This window comes from Mchenga conophoros, linkage group LG11, assembly GCF_057382185.1.
Source record: "Mchenga conophoros isolate Kocher_MC1m ecotype Shallow Benthic linkage group LG11, M_conophoros_male_GT1.1, whole genome shotgun sequence".
NCBI lineage: Eukaryota > Metazoa > Chordata > Actinopteri > Cichliformes > Cichlidae > Mchenga > Mchenga conophoros.
Genome location: NC_140536.1, coordinates 12,744,525 through 12,762,211, shown reverse-complemented (window position 1 = coordinate 12,762,211; position 17,687 = coordinate 12,744,525). Strand labels below are relative to the sequence as shown.

At 37.0% G+C, this 17,687-nt stretch overlaps 1 protein-coding gene across 2 annotated transcripts; it reads left to right on the top strand.

Moving 5' to 3' along the window:
* The first annotated feature begins 424 nt into the window (after positions 1–424).
* On the top strand, positions 425–4,561 carry LOC146563694 (fucolectin-2-like). Of its 2 annotated transcripts, none has more exons than XM_085290945.1 (5): positions 425–599; positions 894–917; positions 1,604–1,886; positions 2,294–2,448; positions 3,991–4,561. In XM_085290945.1, exons 1-5 carry the CDS (start codon positions 566–568, stop codon positions 4,335–4,337), a joined length of 843 nt encoding a protein of 280 aa, XP_085147071.1. In that variant the 5' UTR covers positions 425–565; the 3' UTR covers positions 4,338–4,561. The 2 variants fall into 2 exon arrangements, with proteins under 2 accessions (XP_085147071.1, XP_085147070.1); XM_085290944.1 differs by having other exon boundaries at positions 1,580–1,886.
* The last annotated feature ends 13,126 nt before the right edge of the window (positions 4,562–17,687 follow it).

The window sequence follows — 17,687 nt, the reverse complement described above, 5'->3', positions numbered from 1 at the left end:
TTTCTGCATGAAACATGAAATCCAGACTAAATGCAGATGCAGAGCAGAAAGTAGACACAATGATGGACTTGTGAAGGTTTTTTCCCGGCAGCTTATTAATGAATGACCGATTGTTAATAATGTCTCTGTTTTTCTTTAAAGTAGACCAAATGTCCACCTGTTGAAATGTCACTGAATACCTTTTATTCACACAGCCTCCACTGGTGAAGTAAATTTCCTGCTATGCTAAGTATCAAGTATTTGCATGTACTTGGATGCACACAGAATGTAGTTTGAACATGGTGATCATAACAGTCGTGGTATGTTCTCATCTGCAAATCAGATGTAAAAGTCTGGGAATGCTTTGCCTACTGAACATAACAGCCTCACTCTGAGTGTAAACAGGAGAAATGAATATTTTCATGTTTTCTGCTGTGAGGGAAGTGACAGAAATACAAATCCAGCTCTGACTCAGAGAGGGGATCATATCAACATCAGTGTGTCTACAGAAAACTCCAGAGTGAGGGTAGAAGTCTTTTCTTTCTCTTATTAGAGGACACATTTGTGCAAAGAGTCTAAAGTAAAGATGCTGTGGAGTCTGTTGTTCATCACTTTGATTGGTAAGTGGATCATTTGATGTTCCTGCCTGGCACAGTGATGTTTCAATGATCGTTATAAAGAATGAAAAAGATCAAATATAACAGTTCAGTTTTACTGTGAGTTGATCCAAACTGCTCGATAAAGCAAAAGTCGTTTCATTTAGTTTAAAGAGGATTTGACTTTAGTAAAGCCAGTTTCATTTCTGAGTGTTGAAGGATGGTTTACATTCTGTGCTTTCTGCTGTATTACCAAACAACAATATCAGAGCTGGCAGTAATTCACTCATTCTTACATCGTTCTCTGAAACTTCACAGGAAGATCAACTCAAAAGGATCCAGGTAAGAGTGCATTTCTAACCAGTTTCTTCAGGTTATATCAAAAAGTATGATGGTGCTTCTGTTCTGACTATACTTATTTGTAAAGTATTTAATTTTATGCCTTTTAAATTATTTTTATATTTTATTTTTCAATTCATTTATTTATTTATTGCATCACAGTAGACGTCATATCTGTGGGAATGTTTCATGTGGGGATTTTCTGTTGGACTGAAGTAATTTTACAAACATCTGTATAAATATATGTTATAAATGTAAATTTATATTGAATTATGTTCTATGATATGTGATCAACGTGATTTAGAAATAAGTGCTTTGATAAACGTGCAGTCTTTGATATTTTTGAGAGTCAAATTATTCATTTCATAAATTCTGATTAATTTTTATTCAGTAACTGCAAAACTATTCAACATTTATAATGTAGTGAGGCTGCTTGGAAATAACCTGTGTGTGTGTGTGTGTGTGTGTGTGTGTGTGTGTGTGTGTGTGTGTGTAATATGTTTGCCACAAAAGATTTAGTCAGATCATGAAGTCATAATTCAGATTCATTATTTAGGAGTGAAAAGGAGATTTTTCCTAAAAAACACTAGAAGACCTGGTCTGAAGTATTATTGCCACTGACATTGTTTCTTTCCTTTTTTTATTTTTTTTTACTTTACTTTCAGTTACACCATCAGGATGTAGTCCAGGATGGGAAACTATCAAACTGGATGACAAAGTGGCATTTCAGTCTTCAGTCTACACAGATTATTATCGTGTCAAGTACACTGCTGACAGAGCTTTGGACGGAAATTATTTGACATGTTCTGCCACTCTATATGAAACCATCACCTGGTGGACAGTTGACTTATTGGGTCTATATGAAATTTCCTGCATCAGCATTTACAACAGAAATCAATACAATGTCGATCTAAGTAGCGCTCGCATCCTCATCGGGAACTCATCTGAGAGAAATGCTGCTGACACCACTGAGTAATACCTTCATCTTACTTTGAATCATTCTGTTCTCAGTCAGGCTCCAGCATGTCCAATGTTTTTAGATAATTTTATGAACATTTAAGTGCATTTAAACCCAGTAATACAGTAACACAGAGAACCCTGTATCAGTCCTATCAGATGAAATAGGAGGTCTAATATGGTGTGATGTGGTTTGGAGTAATAATCACGTATATGTGAAGAATATAAAAATCTTTATTTATTCTCATTTTCCTTTGTTGTTTATTTGTAGGTGTTTTCCTTCTTTCTAAAATGTTCTCAGACAGCAGCTCACATTTATTATCCAGCTGTTCGACTGTCTCCACTGTTTACAGCATGATTTAATCAAACAGAGCCAGAAACTCTTTCTGTACATCTGTCCAACCTTTTGTCTTTGTTTACAGGTGTGCAACAATAAGCACAACTACTAGTGGAGAAACTAAAACATTTAACTGTGAAAATGGACCAAAGTGGGGGCGTTATGTAACTGTAACTGTGTACCAAGACACATATGGGCCTTTAATTCTGTGTGAGGTGACGATGAAAGGCATAAAAAAAGGTACAATAAAACATTCTTACCCACTAAGTTAACTGGTCAGTCAGTAGAGTCGATATAAATGTGTAAATTAATTGCTTGATTGATTGATTGATTGCTTGATTGATTGATTGATTGATTGATTGATTGATTGATTGATTGATTGGTAATACTTTATTCATCCCGAGGGAAATTGGGTTAAGGCTGCCGACCTTTGCCAGCGCCATCTTACCCTCCCGACCATACACACATTACACAGCATCACATGGGGAAGTCAGGTCAGAGAGATATAACAATGGAAAATGCACAACATGAGGAAAGATGAGGAGAAAAAAGAACTCCCCCCAGGCTGAGGTCCAACAGCGAGATCAGTTTGAGAACAGAAAAAAACACCTCAGCACATGAAAGATCACATCTCACAACATAGAAGACATAAGCTTCAAAGGCATTTGGAGGGGGTGGGGGGTGAGTGCAGGTTTGTGTCAGTGTACATGCGTGTGTGTGTGTGTGTGTGTGTGTGTGTGTGTGTGTGTGTGTGTGTGTGTGTTTTCTGTGTTCAGCCGAGAGAAAGTGTTCCTTCACCCGGTTAAGCAAAAGTCAACAATCTTCGATCAACGCGGATGGCCTTAAAGGAGGGACAAAGAGTTTTGACAACAATCCTGTTATCATGGAAGAATTTTTGTTGTTCCAGTCAGCTTCAACCTTGGCAGGCCTTCAGCTGGCACCAATCCTCTCAATTCCTGTTGTTCTTCTCCAAGATGTTATCCATTTTGCGTTCAAAACACAATCTGAGTACTCACAGCCTTGCCCATTGTCTATCATGTCGGGCAGCCTTATGGGATTTTGAACAGCTGTAGCCGCTTCTTTTACTTCGATAAGCCAGGTCCAATCAGCCAGAACTCTGTTATCGTGGTTCCGAATTGGTAGATGTCATTCAATGTCCTCCATCGAGAGTGTCGCCAGACACACGACGCAACCGACCATCGAGTATCCTGCAGCAAACGTCTCCGCAGGACAATCGGGCTCTCCCAAGCCCAGCAGGGTATCAATTCCATTACGGGACCAGTTGATCAAACGCATAATTCTTTAGGTTTTAGAGAACAAGACTGAGAAACTCTTTGAGGGCGATCGTGGCTCAAGAGTTGGGAGTTCGCCTTGTAATCGGAAGATTGCCGGTTCGAGCCCCGGCTTGGACAGTCTCGGTCGTCGTGTCCTTGGGCAAGACACTTCACCCGTTGCCTACTGGTGGTGGTCAGAGGGCCCGGTGGCGCCAGTGTCCGGCAGCCTCGCCTCTGTCAGTGCGCCCCAGGGTGGCTGTGGCTAGAATGTAGCTTGCCATCACCAGTGTGTGAATCTGTGTGTGAATGGGTGAATGACTGGATATGTAAAGCGCTTTGGGGTCCTTAGGGACTAGTAAAGCGCTATATAAATACAGACCATTTAAAGAATAAGCGAGAATAAGTAAGAAGAATTATGTGCTTAGATTAACGCAGCATGTTAGACACTCAGAAACACTGTTTGGTTTGATGCTTCTAAGTTTCATGTTTTTGATGTTTTTCCTTTTAGAGCCCTTTAAACTGATTAAAGAGAACAAGACATGGGCAGACGCCCTGTACCACTGCAGAGAGGAACACATGGATCTGGTTTCCATCCTTGATAACGAGACCCAGGTCTGGGTTGAGTTGGAGGCTCAGAAGGCTGACACTCCCTTTGTCTGGCTGGGTCTTCACTACAGCTGCACCCTGCACCTCTGGTTCTGGGCTGATGATCATTGTGTAGGTTTTAATCAGTGGGCTCCAGATGACACAAGAACAGCAGACTGTAGCATAAGTGGTGCCATGAATACAAGTGGGAACCATTTGTGGTACAAGAAGTCTATTTATGATAAATATAATTTCATCTGTGCAGTGTAAGAAGATCCATGGGTTGGTTTTGTTTATTCAGTTAGACAGGTGTCAGTAGTGGCTTGTTGGGTTGTAGCAAACTTTCCTCTAATAAATCAAAGGTGATGGGTTCAGGCTCAGTGTAGCAGGAAGATAAACAGTGGTGAAATTAAGAAAAAATAATCATTCTGTGGTATAATAACGCAATTTTATATTTTTTTTGTAATCTAATTAAATGCAGTTTATAAATAGAAATTAATCTTAATTTGCTTTTGTTCTCTTGAAGGTAATTTTTTGGGAGTTATTGATTTGCTCATGTATGTCTCATGAAAATTTGCTGTGAAAAAAATAAAAAAAATAAAAAAATATATATAATTTGTATAATTTTTATCTGAATTGCATGTAACCTCCTAAGACCCAAACTCTTTCATGACATCCTTTTTTAATTTCTCTTTGCTCTTTGGGTTTATTGGGACCTGATGAATGTAAAAACAAAGAATTACCTGATTTTTTTTTTTTACCTGATTTTTGTTTCTGATAAAATGAGAGCCACATATGAGGACATTAGTTTTAACTTTCGATAGAAAAGTGGCAGTATAATGTCCTCGTAAGTGGATATCAGGGCCTTGTAGAGCAATATTAAGTATTTTGGTCTAGACAACCCAAAATATGATGCCAGGTCCTAGGAGGTTAATGAACATGTTATCATTTTGAATTTGAAGGAGAGGTCAGAGGTCAAATATGATACTTCAAATTTTTCTACGGTACTTTCTGCACAGAAGCAAGTGTCTCTTATCTGTGCGCAGTCATCTGTTTAGCTGGGAGGACACTCTGGATGTGCACATTTGTGTTTTGTGTCAAGAAAAGCTGATATGTGTTCATACACTATATTCACTCATCCAGATCATTGAATTCTGGTGTTTTAAACACCTCCATTATCAGTGAAAGGAACTCTTCATGCTTCAGCATATTTTTTGGGACAATTTCATACTCCCATCTTTCTGGGAACAGTTTGGGAATGGTCCCTTCCTGCTCCAATATGACTCCATATTAGATTAGATGAATTAGATTAGATGAATTAGATGAATTAGAACATGAATGAGAGCAGAGCCTATGAGCCAGGCATCCTGATGTGGCGTCCTTGTCCAACATCAGTGTCTGACCTCACAAATGTGAAAGAATGAACAAAAATTCCCATTAACACACCTTGTGGAAAGCCTTCCACAAGAGTTGAAGCTGTCATAGCTGAAGGGTGGGCCAACATCATATTCAACAGTATAGTGTGTCTGGAATACAAGTGATCATGGGCCGTCTACAATCGTCATGCTTTCTTGATGTTTAAGAATGTTTAATTTCTGAAAATGTTCAAATAAACAGCTAAAACCATAAGACCAAAATCCTCTTAAAGCAGTCCTCTAAATTCTTGCCAGATAACACAACAAACTATATATGAACAATGAATTTACAAACCAGGTGCCTGAGATGTCCAAAGAAAAAGAAGTTCAATTTCAAAACTGTACCTCAGTTCTTTTAAACAGTGAGTGAGTCTGCGGTCATTAGATGCACTTACAGTTTCATGGGGAAAGGCACAGGAAGGATGGAGATGCCTGTTTGAGGCCACAGACTGAGTGAGTGTCTCTCTATTGTTAGAACACCAGCTGTGAGAGTCCCTTACTTGCTGTAAGTTACTAGATAAGTCAGCAAGTTCGAGATTTTACAACAGTCATAAGCTGCCATAAAAACATATGCTAGCTATTTTAGATAAATGTCTACCATGAATTACTATGTGCAGGACAAACAACAATGTTGCAAAATTTAGTGCAACATTTTTGTTGCACTACACTAGTGTAACAAAAATGTTGCACGAGACTTGTGGACTTTAATGTTTTAGCCTTGTGTTTGTTGTTTATGAACAAATGTTGATGTTCATTTATTCAGGTTGTAGTTAAATAGTTTTAGAACTTGGCAGAAAATAAATTATTTCTATGCCCTAATGTGCAAGACCTTTGATTTTGGTGTACTTTCTTTTCATCATGATTCTGCATGGAAGTTCAAGTTCAAGATCAAATAATAGATAATATTGCTTTGATATTTATGGTTCTGAGCATAAATTGCATTATGTATAAAAAATATCATAGACGTGGAGACATGTACTTCTCTGGCAGTGACTGACTGAGCAGCATCCTCTAACAGCTTTGTGCTGTGTAGTAAAGTTGTTCCTCTCTGCAGTGGTTTTGTGACAGTGCTGCTCTGGATACTGAAGATTCTCTGGAGAAGCAGAAAGTCTACAAGTTCAGAGGTGAGCTGGCTGTGAGACAAGGAAACTATCAGGTACTGTCACTCATTCAATTTAGTCTGTGCTCTCTTACATCAAACACTTCCTCAAATAGTATCCGGCTTAAGCTCAGCTAGTATTTTCATTCTTGACAAACCTATACAGCTGATGCAAACTAAAAATGATGCAAAAAAGTCTTCATTCATGACCAGCGGTTTACAGCAGCTGCCTGCAGTGGATCGCTGACAACAACCTGACCATTAGACAAGATGTAGTGGAGGGGATGGCCCGATGCTGCACCAGACTGGGACAGAGAGACAGAGCGCTGGAGTTGGCCCAGTTACTGGTAATTCTTTACCTGACTGGGTTTTCCATGAGGAACAGTCAGAGTGAATACTGTCAGCTATCATGTGACCATCCCATCATGTGACTTTTTATCAGCTTTTTAAAATTATCTGCATCCAATATACTTATGACACCTAACAGCAAATGACACGACACGAAAGACACACACAACAGCCAGTCAAAACTAATTATTCAAAATCTCCTGATAAATAGAGTTATGTTACAGAAATATTATGAATATGTTTGTTTGTTTTTGCCATATTTAAACCTTACAGGATCTTTTTCATCTGAGATCTGTGTGAATCAACATGATGAGCAGGAGGATAGAAACACTGAGGAGGCATCAGAGCTCAGTGAGGACAGAGTCTGGCTCAAAGCTTGGATTTGAGGAGGAGTCCACTGGCTGTGTAGACTGCAGGAGCACCTTTACACACACGACATGACTCAACAATGGACAAAGGAGAGACTGAGACAATAAATTAAAAAGAATTAGACAGTTTGACATTTTGGCAAGTGTTTTATGGCTGCATCCCACAAACTCATGTCTACTGCTCAGTGTAGCATCCCCGGTTGAAAAGATGGTCTCTCAAACTGATGGTTCACAATCCTTTTATTAAACAGCTGTGTATGTGAACACACCGTAAGAGCTACAACATACAGAATAAAAGACTATTAGTAAATCAAACAGTGTGTTACCTTTTACCTTTTGACTTATTCATTAATCACAAATTAATTCTCCTTACCTTACATAACAAATAACACTAAAACTTGTAAATTATTGCATATAACAGGGAAATCGTTGCATCGCTGCCTAAACATGACGAGGTACGTTAGCGCCCTCTAGTGGGTGAAAACTTAGCCTTTATGCTTAGTAGCGGTCAGCAGCTATATGCTCCGTAAAACAACAAAATACATATCTACAGGACAAACTTTGTTACAAACCTTGTTCCCTCATCAACCAGGTGCTAAGAAACTGCTTTCAACTCAGTGTTGCACCTTAATAGCCGTTCTTTTTCCCATTCCCGTCCATTAACCATAGAGCACACCTTCTCTCTGTGCATTAAAACTCGCGCTTCTGCTATATGGTTTACGCCACTTAATTTACGGCACCTTGTCGCTCTGTGACTTTCAAAATAAAAGCATTCACTCCAACAATATAATAGCCACTCATAAGTTTACAAAACACTTTACCAAATATTAATGAGGTCATTTACACTCAGTCCATAAATGTATTTTCCTTAAAAATGTGGCACCATTTAATGTGGCACCATTAGGCTTTCATCAGTATAAGACTTATTGCCAAGAAGCATCGTTACACCAAAGAAATAATTGACCAAGCACAAATTTCCTTACTTTTTAATCTAAGTTTATACTATCTATGACACCACATTCACTATGTTTTCACCCCAGATTTGCTTAAACCGTTATAGGGCGAGGAAGCTTATATGGTAAATTGATCTGCAACATTAACAGAATCTCACTGAGGTGAGATGCACTGCTTCTTGCACACACACTGTGACAAAGATTAAATTCCAGGCTGTTTGGGCTTAAACTTCTTCATTTTCACACACCAACATTAATTCTCTCTTTCATCTCCCAGAGAAGATGAGGGAGGATTACTAGGAAAGAGAGAGCCGGGCCACTGTGTGTTTGCACAGCTTCAGACAGTGCTGGTGGAACAAGATCTTACTGACAGGCCTGTTAGAGACTGATGGGCAGCAGCATAAAACACATTCTCACGCTCCAGTGTAGACTGTTTACAAATGTGCGCACAGACAGGAGGGAAGTGAAGAACGAGCTGAAGATGGCTGTAATAAACAGCGCAGTGAATGTGGTCGTCATTAAGCCTTCAAACTGAACTCTCATTCATGTGGGGAAGGCTAAATATTTATCAAAAGTTTTATTAAAGATCAGCTTTAAGTGCTTAAGCCACTTAAAACGCTGTGACCACTGCCACGGTGTAGAACGAACAACTGTAATGAGGGCTACAAAGGTTTGTAATTCATTTCCTGCTCCTGCAGGATCAGTGATTGTCTGTTTCTAATCAAACAGCTGAGATCATGATTAGAGTTTTCTGTTCTCAGTGACAGCAGTGACGTCGTAATGCAGCAGCGTATCTGCAGGAGGACAGAATTCTGATCTGAGGTCTGCATCCAACTTTGAAAGTTATGTTATGAAAGTGAAATGCGTGCTGTGTTTTGCTGCTTTTCCCTTTAACCTGTGCCAGCTATACATAATGCACTTGATGTTGACTTAAGTAAAAAGTAAAAACACACGTCTATTTTCCACACTGCATTTTGTTTGTGAATAGTGAACGTTCTAATCTGTATTCATAGCTGTACACTTTAATAATTAATACAGTTACTTGTTGTTCATGTAAATACAGAAATTCTCCATTGCCTCAAAATGTTTAAACAAATCTCTAAATCTCAAGAACTGTGACTTGAAAACTGTATGAAGTCAGGTTAAAAATTAAGGCTTTATTTTATTAACATGGAAATGAATCTGTACAGTTCTCTAATTGCTCTTTAAGCTCTTCTTCTTCTCTCTTCAGATATTTTTATTGTGAAGCACCAAGCACAAGTAACAATTACAAATTGCCCTATAGGCTGACATTGCTTCCTTTTTATATTTTTTATCATCAAGAAAGGGGAAAACAAACAAACAAACAAACAAACAAACAAACAAACAAACAAACAAACAAACAAACAAACAAACAAACAAACAAACAAAACCACAAGAACAACACAAAACAAAACACACAACCAAGACACTGAACTAAAAAACTGAACTAAAACAGTATTTAGAGAGTGCTTCCTCCAAGGGCTATGACAAAACTTAATAACTCTATTAATAACGACCTCAAATGAAAAAGGCATTTACCAAAAATAATTTTCAGATTTTTAAAATATTTATAAAATACAGTGTAAAAGAAATAAGTAAGAAATAAATAAACTAATAAAATTAGCCAATATAGAGTTTGCAGCCTTTAAAATAATTATCATAATGCTTTCTGTGAACAGTCTCATCAGTCCAGATGTTCCCAAAAAACTTTATCATATTTAATAATTAAAAGATTTGAAACAGGATTATAAAAATGATGTCAGTCCAGAACTCCCTGTACTACTGGCATGGCAAAGGCCTATAGGTGATGCTAGAGGGCAAGATGGTTTCCTAACACATGATGAAAAGTAACAAGAGACAGTCGGTTGGTCTGTTAGTGTTAATTGGTGACCTTCCAGTGTGAAGCTGTGGAAAGAGATGAACAAATCCACAGGAAATCATGTTTACATGTGATGAAATTGTATAAATTATTTAAAATATTAACGTAACAGTCAAGTCAAGTGGCTTTTATTGTCATTTCAACTGTGTACAGTGGTGCAGTACAGAGTGAAATGAGACAGTGGTCTCGGAGAAACCCTGATATGACATATAACAGACAAGCACAGGAGCAAAACTGCACATTGCACTCTAAGAAACTAAGAAAGAGTATTGTGCAAAACTAACTTGCTGTCTGTGTGTGTGTGTGTGTGTGTGTGTGTGAGTTATTCAATGAAATTATGCTTTAAGACATGCCTTTGTTTTAATGTCACTATTTAATGTCACTATATTTCTCCCTCTGAACGAGGGAGGATGTAATCAGTTTGGATTACATCCTCAGTTTTCAAGGTATTTTTTTTTAGATTTTGTGTGATGGTAGATACCAACAACTGATTGAGATGATTTAGGTGAAAACGGGATCAAAGTGAAAGTCATAAAAAATGTGAAAATCATTAAAACACTTTATATTACCCACACTTTCTAATGTTTCGTCCTCTTTACTTGGAAATTGCTTTCCAGGTTACTGACAGTCACAAAGTTGACACTCAAATATGTTAAGAATCATATGATGGGTAATCTAACCATTACCTTACTAAAAACAAAGAATATCAACAATCAAAGCATTTACTATGTGCCACCACTTTCTGTTCAGGGTCTTTAATACCACCACATCCACAAAAGCTACATTTGGCCCATTTAGGAGCATCAACAACACGTGTAACATTAGAAATGAGCAGAATTGTGCATTAAACCTGAACTGATTTCAATGCTGATGAACTGAACTTCACTGTACTTTCAGAAAAGAAGTGCCAGTTCATCTACTCTGCACCTTTTCTGTGACAAATCTTCTATTGTTAAATTAATATTTCAAATTATCAACCAGCATGCATTCTTTCCAAATATGGAATAACCAGTTTGTTTATGATAAGTTTATAACATCATAACATCAGTAGGAAGACATTTTTAAACACTATCTGAATTTGTTTACAGAGTTTGTGCTGCCATCTTCAGGACAGAAATTGCCAAAGCACTTTAGAATATTATTTTTTTAATAAAATAAATACAATTTAGGCGCCAAATGCTGGTAGAAAACATTATTACCCACCATCTTAAATCAGAGGCAGTGTCACCATGAACATCTGTGCTGAAGAAGAGATGCAGCACAATCTGTTGTTCAACTGACAACAGATTTTTGTCAAAAGGAAAACAATCTGTGCAGAGAATTATGTGTTTGAATGTTTATGTGTGTTGCCTCATGATAGCATCACACAGTTGCTGTTGATTTGTCAGCTGCTCATCCAAAAGTCCTTTTCTATCACATCCCAAAGGTGCTCTACTGGACTGAGATCTGGTGACTTCCACACAGTCCTCATTCATTAAAACTTTACAAAACCGAACAGTTCAGCGCAGCTAGCCAAACAACAAAGAACCACTTACTGCTTAGGAAATAAAGAATGAAACTGGACAGTTTTAACATAAACATGGTTGTTACAGCCAGTGGCAGCACAAAATTGATCCCCTTAGACGGAATTTTAGTTTTTGTGTCCTTATTGTCCCCTGAGTTATTGGTTCTGTTACTAGTTACTACTACGTAACGCTACGTAAATCCAGCTCACAGACAGTGTTACATATAAAAGCATGTCTCAGTGGTGTAAATTAGCCTTCATGTTTAGTGTTTCATTTCCTCTTTAAACAACAACAAAAATCAAATGAAGTTTAAATTTCAGTATCTTTGTTTGCATTTGTGAAACAATGTGTTGAACACTAAAGTATAAAGTTTTTACTCTGAACAGACTTTTTTTTTTTTTTTTTTACAATTTATTTATAATTCATGCAAAAAGCAACTCAGCATTAATATTGTGCAACAGATGGTAGGTGAATGTGCAAATCTGTTGTGACGTTAATTATGTGTGTCGTTGTGACTACTAATGTTCTTAAGCATATTAATTCTGTTACCTGGGTTACTTGACCTACAACACTTGTTTTATTGAAAGCTGTAGCTCTGTACCACGGATGGGAATACACAATGAATTTATAAATGAATTAAAGAATGACTATTTTTATTTAAATCATTTCTTTAATTTCTGTAGCCAAACTTCTGTTCACATTAATAAGTATTTAAGTAGAATAAAGAATGATTTTGATGTAAAACAAGCCTTTTTAGGCTGCATCTCATTAACATTAGCAAAATTATTTCAGGGAACATGGTGGTCTGTGTATTTATTACTTATTAAAAATAGTAATAAGCATATTTATTACTGCTGTCAGGGTAACATTTGGGGTCTTTAACCAGTCAAGTTCAGTTCTATAAAATATAATAATTTACAACAATATTAATGTATTTTTCTTAATTTATTGAATATGTGCAGTATTCCCAGGCACTTAGTCAAATGCAACAAAACAAATGATTTAAGATACCAGAATTAAGTCTCTCTTCCATTTAGCACAATCTGTCCAGCTGTACCATGTAGCTTCAGTATTTTAGATATAAATAATATCAAAACACAAAACACTGTCACTTTAAAGAAAGAAGGAAATATTCCAGATTCCTGGGGGAAACGTCTGCTTTGATGACCAGTTTGTTCCAGCGTATTGCCATCTTTTACCAACATCTGCAAATGTCCAGACAGGGAAGAATCCTTCTCTGAGATTGGTATAACAAATATACAAATCTGATATATAAAAAACAGGGAAAAATTTGCATGCTTTAAATAGATTTCAGTCTTGCAATACCCCTTTACATGTACCTGATTTGTGTTATATTTTAAGTTTTTTATAGAATTCAGATTGGCTAAACATTGTAGCACAGAGTGTTGCAGTGGATAAGAGGATTAAATCAAAACCTGTAAACAGCTGATATACAGGTTTGCCAGTATGCAAAGTTTGTCAACCACTGCTGACTGTTTGTCTGTTTGGCAGCAAAATTATGTGAATAGTATATAAGATAAGATAACAGATAAGATAACTCTTTATTGTCATTGCACAGTCATACCTAGTACAACAGTACAAAGAAATTGGAAAGGCATTATTGAAGGAAGCAGTCTGGATGTAATTTTGATACAGATTATTAAGAAAGAACAATCACAGCACTGTAAAAATGAATCATTTCCACACCAATTTGATCCAATCTAACGGATTTACTGCAATGTTACAAGGAAATACATAATTTCCTCAGGGATTATTCTGATTTTGATCCAGATTAACCTGCAGCAGGTTTTATAACTCAAGCCACTTTGTTAGGACTATATCTAGAATATTTAGAAACTGTTCAGTGTCAAATGTTAGCAAAATAAAACAAAAAACAAACCCTAACCTGGCTTGTCAAGAGTTCAGATTACAGTTCTTGTGATTTACACAGATTCACACACATTTAAAGGATAATGAAGAATTTGCATATTTAAAGAAAAAGTATTTGAACACTTGTGAACTCTTTGACATTAACAAAATGTCAGGTGAAAAAAGAGACAAGTTACCAAAGTGCAGAAGTTTCAACATGAAAGCTCCAATCAAAATATGATTTTTGCATCATTAACACCTTAGTGCAGTTATGCAGATACTTAACTTGTGTACCAAGTGTAAGAATGTTTACAAATTGAAATTGTGTTGTGAAAATTCTAATGCTAAGAAAGTTGTTTTAGTCGTCGCACAGCACAATACAGGATAACTAAACAGAAAAGGTGAGTAAATAGTTTTATCCTTTCCAAAGACAGATCTGAGATCAGAATTCTGTCCTCCTTAAACAAATTTGGGGTGAAAACATATTGAATATGGTAAAAAAAATTGTAACTTAAAGAAAATTGTAACAATGTTTCTTACTAATAAATCTTACACTGTGGGAAAGCCTGTTTATTTTCCCCTCAGTGGTGCCACATTTGTAAGGAAAATGCATTTGTGGGTTGAGCAGTAGAGATGAGGATGTGGGTTGTGTTCTGCATCTGCGTCTGCAAAGCAACAACCACCTTCCACAAAGCACATTGTGACACCATCATACACTAAACATCAGACCTGTTGCTCTTTCAAGGGAATTTTGACTATTACAAAATTACATATTTTCCTCCTTCCCTAAGTGGTGTCCTCTGATATGTGTTTAATGCTTTGCCTGCTGTGACGGTAATTTAGGGGGAAAAAAATATATCTAAGCTGATGTTTTAAACCTTTTTGCAAATAATGCATTTAAAATAAGTGAGGTATTTGCATATTATATCTTTCTTGTTCAAATGAAAGTGTTCTTTACTTATTTGGTTTTAATCTTACAAATGCCAGTCATTCACTAAACATCAAGCCTGTTCCTCCATTTTTATTTTAGCTGCAACTTCAGTGAAGCTGGCATGTGCTTTGGTTTGGTTTTCTGCCTTGTCCTGATGAAACTGATAGAAAATGTTATATGTTTGATGACCTGCTGTAAAAAGTAGTGTTAATGTATCACGACAATTTGCCAATCTGTGGTTGTGTTTCTGTCCAGCAGCTGCAAACACATCTGTCCCAGGTTGAACCAGTGCCAGGGGTTAAAGGGCAGTGGGCTACACAGCTGCTGCAGAGACAACATCTTTGATCCCTCAGATATGAATGCTCATAGATGCTGACCTTGGAGACAAAGTAAACATTATATTTGTACTAGAGATGGCACGATACCACTTTTTTATGTCCGATACCGATATCATAAATTTGGATATGAATCCGATATAGTGTGTTTTTTAATCAATAAAACTGTTTTTTTTTAATATTTTGCTGCTTTTTGTATAAGTTCATACTCAAGTTAAAAAAACAAAACAAAACACTAAAGCTATTCTGTTATACCTGTATGCAAAAAATACACTGCACCCAAAATATTTCATAGTTCAGCAATACTGATCAATCTAATAAACTTAAACCTACTCCATCCTCCCTATTCTGGTATTTTAAAGAGTAAGCAACCTAACTAATAGGGTTCTAAAACTCCCAGCAAAAAAAATAAAATAAAATAAGGAACCACCCTCCACCTCATGATGCTTAATTCAGCGGTCCCCAACCCCCGGGCCTCGGACCAGTACCGGTCCGTGAGTCGTTTGGTACCAGGCCGCGAGAGTTGATACTCAGGTGTGAAATGTATAGTTTTCAGGGATTTTTATCGGTTTTCAGCGTTATTTTGTTATCGTTTTTATCGTTAACTCTGTTTTCCTGGGTCTTTTCACGTGTGTCATGAATAAATCTTCTTTTTTTCGGTACCGGTACTAGTTTTATTTTGTTGTATTTATCCGCGACACCTTAAAGGCCGGTCTGTGAAAAATAATGTCGGGCATAAACCGGTCCGTGGCGCAAAAAAGGCTTAATTGACGTAATCAACTTCAATTTGATGCAGTGTGAAAAAAATGCCCAGAAATCAATTATTTTTCAAGAAATATTAAATAGATTCAACATCTTTCTTCAACAGAACTGCAGACTGCACAGATCGTACCTTCCCAAAGGAAAAAGTACTATAGCTTACTACGGTATATTAGACTTAACAGTTACTATATACAGTAATGGACTTCTATATATTTTACATCAGATTAAAACTTTGGGTGTAAGATTCAGATAATTATTTATTAAAAGCTAGACATTTAAAATGAGAATAAGAAAAAAAAGTATGTCTTTGTGCCCCCTTTTCCCTGTTAATGCCCTATCGGCCCCCCTGGCTAAACTTTGCTAGATCCGCCCCTGCACAGTTACCAGCCGTCAGCTACTTAGAAAAGGATCCTGGTGTAGAAAGTTATATTAAATACATTCTAACAACAGCTTATCAAGCTTAAACGCGCTGCTGTTGTTCAGCCGCTGGTTTCCTCTTTCTGGTGCAAAGTGGGCCAAAAACAAACAAGAGAGACAGACTCGCGACGATCAGCTGATCATTGATCAGTTTCATGATTGAAGTAGCAGCAGGAAAGGGAGAGAGAGGCAGTCGCTCCATATATCGGTTGTTAAGCTTAACATGGGAATGCTTTACAAACATTCAGAGATGAACTTACACACTTGCTTTACTTCTCTCTGGAATAACTTCCTCGGAGATGAAATGCCGGAGTGAGGCTACAAATACAGGCAGCCGCTCTATCACGTGACACCTACTACGTGCTACAGTTATGAGCCGAGTTACGCCATGTCGCAAGTTTTGTGAGGTGCTTTTTTGATATTTAATGGATCGGATTACATTTTTTATTTCTCTCCGATATCCGATCCACTAATTTACGTCAGTATCGGACCGATACTGATACGTAATATCGGATCGGTCCATCTCTAATTTGTACAGATTGGGACTGTGAGCCAAATATAAATTTCTCCTGTTAACACTCAGAGTGAGGCTGTTATGGTCATTAGGCAAAGCATCCCCACACTGATTTGCATCTGTGAACATACCAGGGTCGTTATGTTTCAGTTTACATTGTCCGTAAGTAGCAGCACATGCAAATACTTTTCCATACCAGGAAATTTATATAACAAGTAGAAGATGGGTGAATAATGAGGTATCGAGTAACATAATGTTACAGTTACAATTTCTAAATTATAAATTTTGATCTACTCTATAACTAATTTATAGTAATTCTTTTCAACAACTAAAACAAAACTAATTACTGTAACAATCAGTAAATCATTAACAAGCTGCTAGAAAAAAAAGCCCCTCAACCAGTCAACCATTAAGCCCTGCTTTCTGCTCTGTGTCTACATTCAGTTCAGTCTTGATGCAACATTATTTAAAGCAAATGCTTCTCACCTGTTCACATAATTTAATCGAGATTTTTTTGGGTTTTGACCTCAAACAAGTATAAAATATAAATCTTTTCAAAATCAACCTATAAACTTAGAAACACTGTTTGATTTGATGCTTCAGTGTCTAACATGTTGTGTTTCATTGTTGTTGCTGGTTTTATTTATTTTATTTACTTAAAATCCTGTCCTGTTTTGTAGCTTTTGCAGGCACACTTGTAATCTGAAAGCACTGTTGGGCTCAACACATTTTGCTTTTATAACTTGTTCTCTATAAATTCTCTACAGGCTCTTCTTGTTCATGTGTTGTCTAAGTGGACAGGATGGAGAAAAAAAAGAACAAGGGGGAAAATACGGGACTACATAATAAAAGCATTGAGCACAAATAGAAAAATATAAGGAAAACCAAACATACAGCACCTGGAACACAAAAATATGAAAATAAACAGATCAACAAGATCAGCAGATGGAATATACATTTCTCCTGTTCAGAGTGAGGCTGTTCAGTAGGCAAAGCATTCCCAGAGTTTTATGTCTAATTTGCCTTTGTCAAGAAATTGTGTTCATGTTTTGTGTTCAGAGATACTTTTCTGCATGCCTTGGTTCTAACGAGTGGATATTTGAGTTACTGTTGCCTAGTCTCAGCAGCCAAAGCACTGCCATTTAGTCCGGACCTCACGTTTCATGAAGCATTATTTAAAGCAAAAATGAATCGGGTTCTGTCC

Excerpts from the sequence above, each read along its gene's own strand:
- LOC146563694 (XM_085290944.1), top strand. The coding sequence starts at position 566 with ATGCTGTGGAGTCTGTTGTTCATCACTTTGATTG. Across the intron at positions 1,887-2,293 it reads AATGCTGCTGACACCACTGA|GTGTGCAACAATAAGCACAA; the intron begins GTAATACCTTCA and ends CTTTGTTTACAG. Across the intron at positions 2,449-3,990 it reads GATGAAAGGCATAAAAAAAG|AGCCCTTTAAACTGATTAAA; the intron begins GTACAATAAAAC and ends TTTTCCTTTTAG.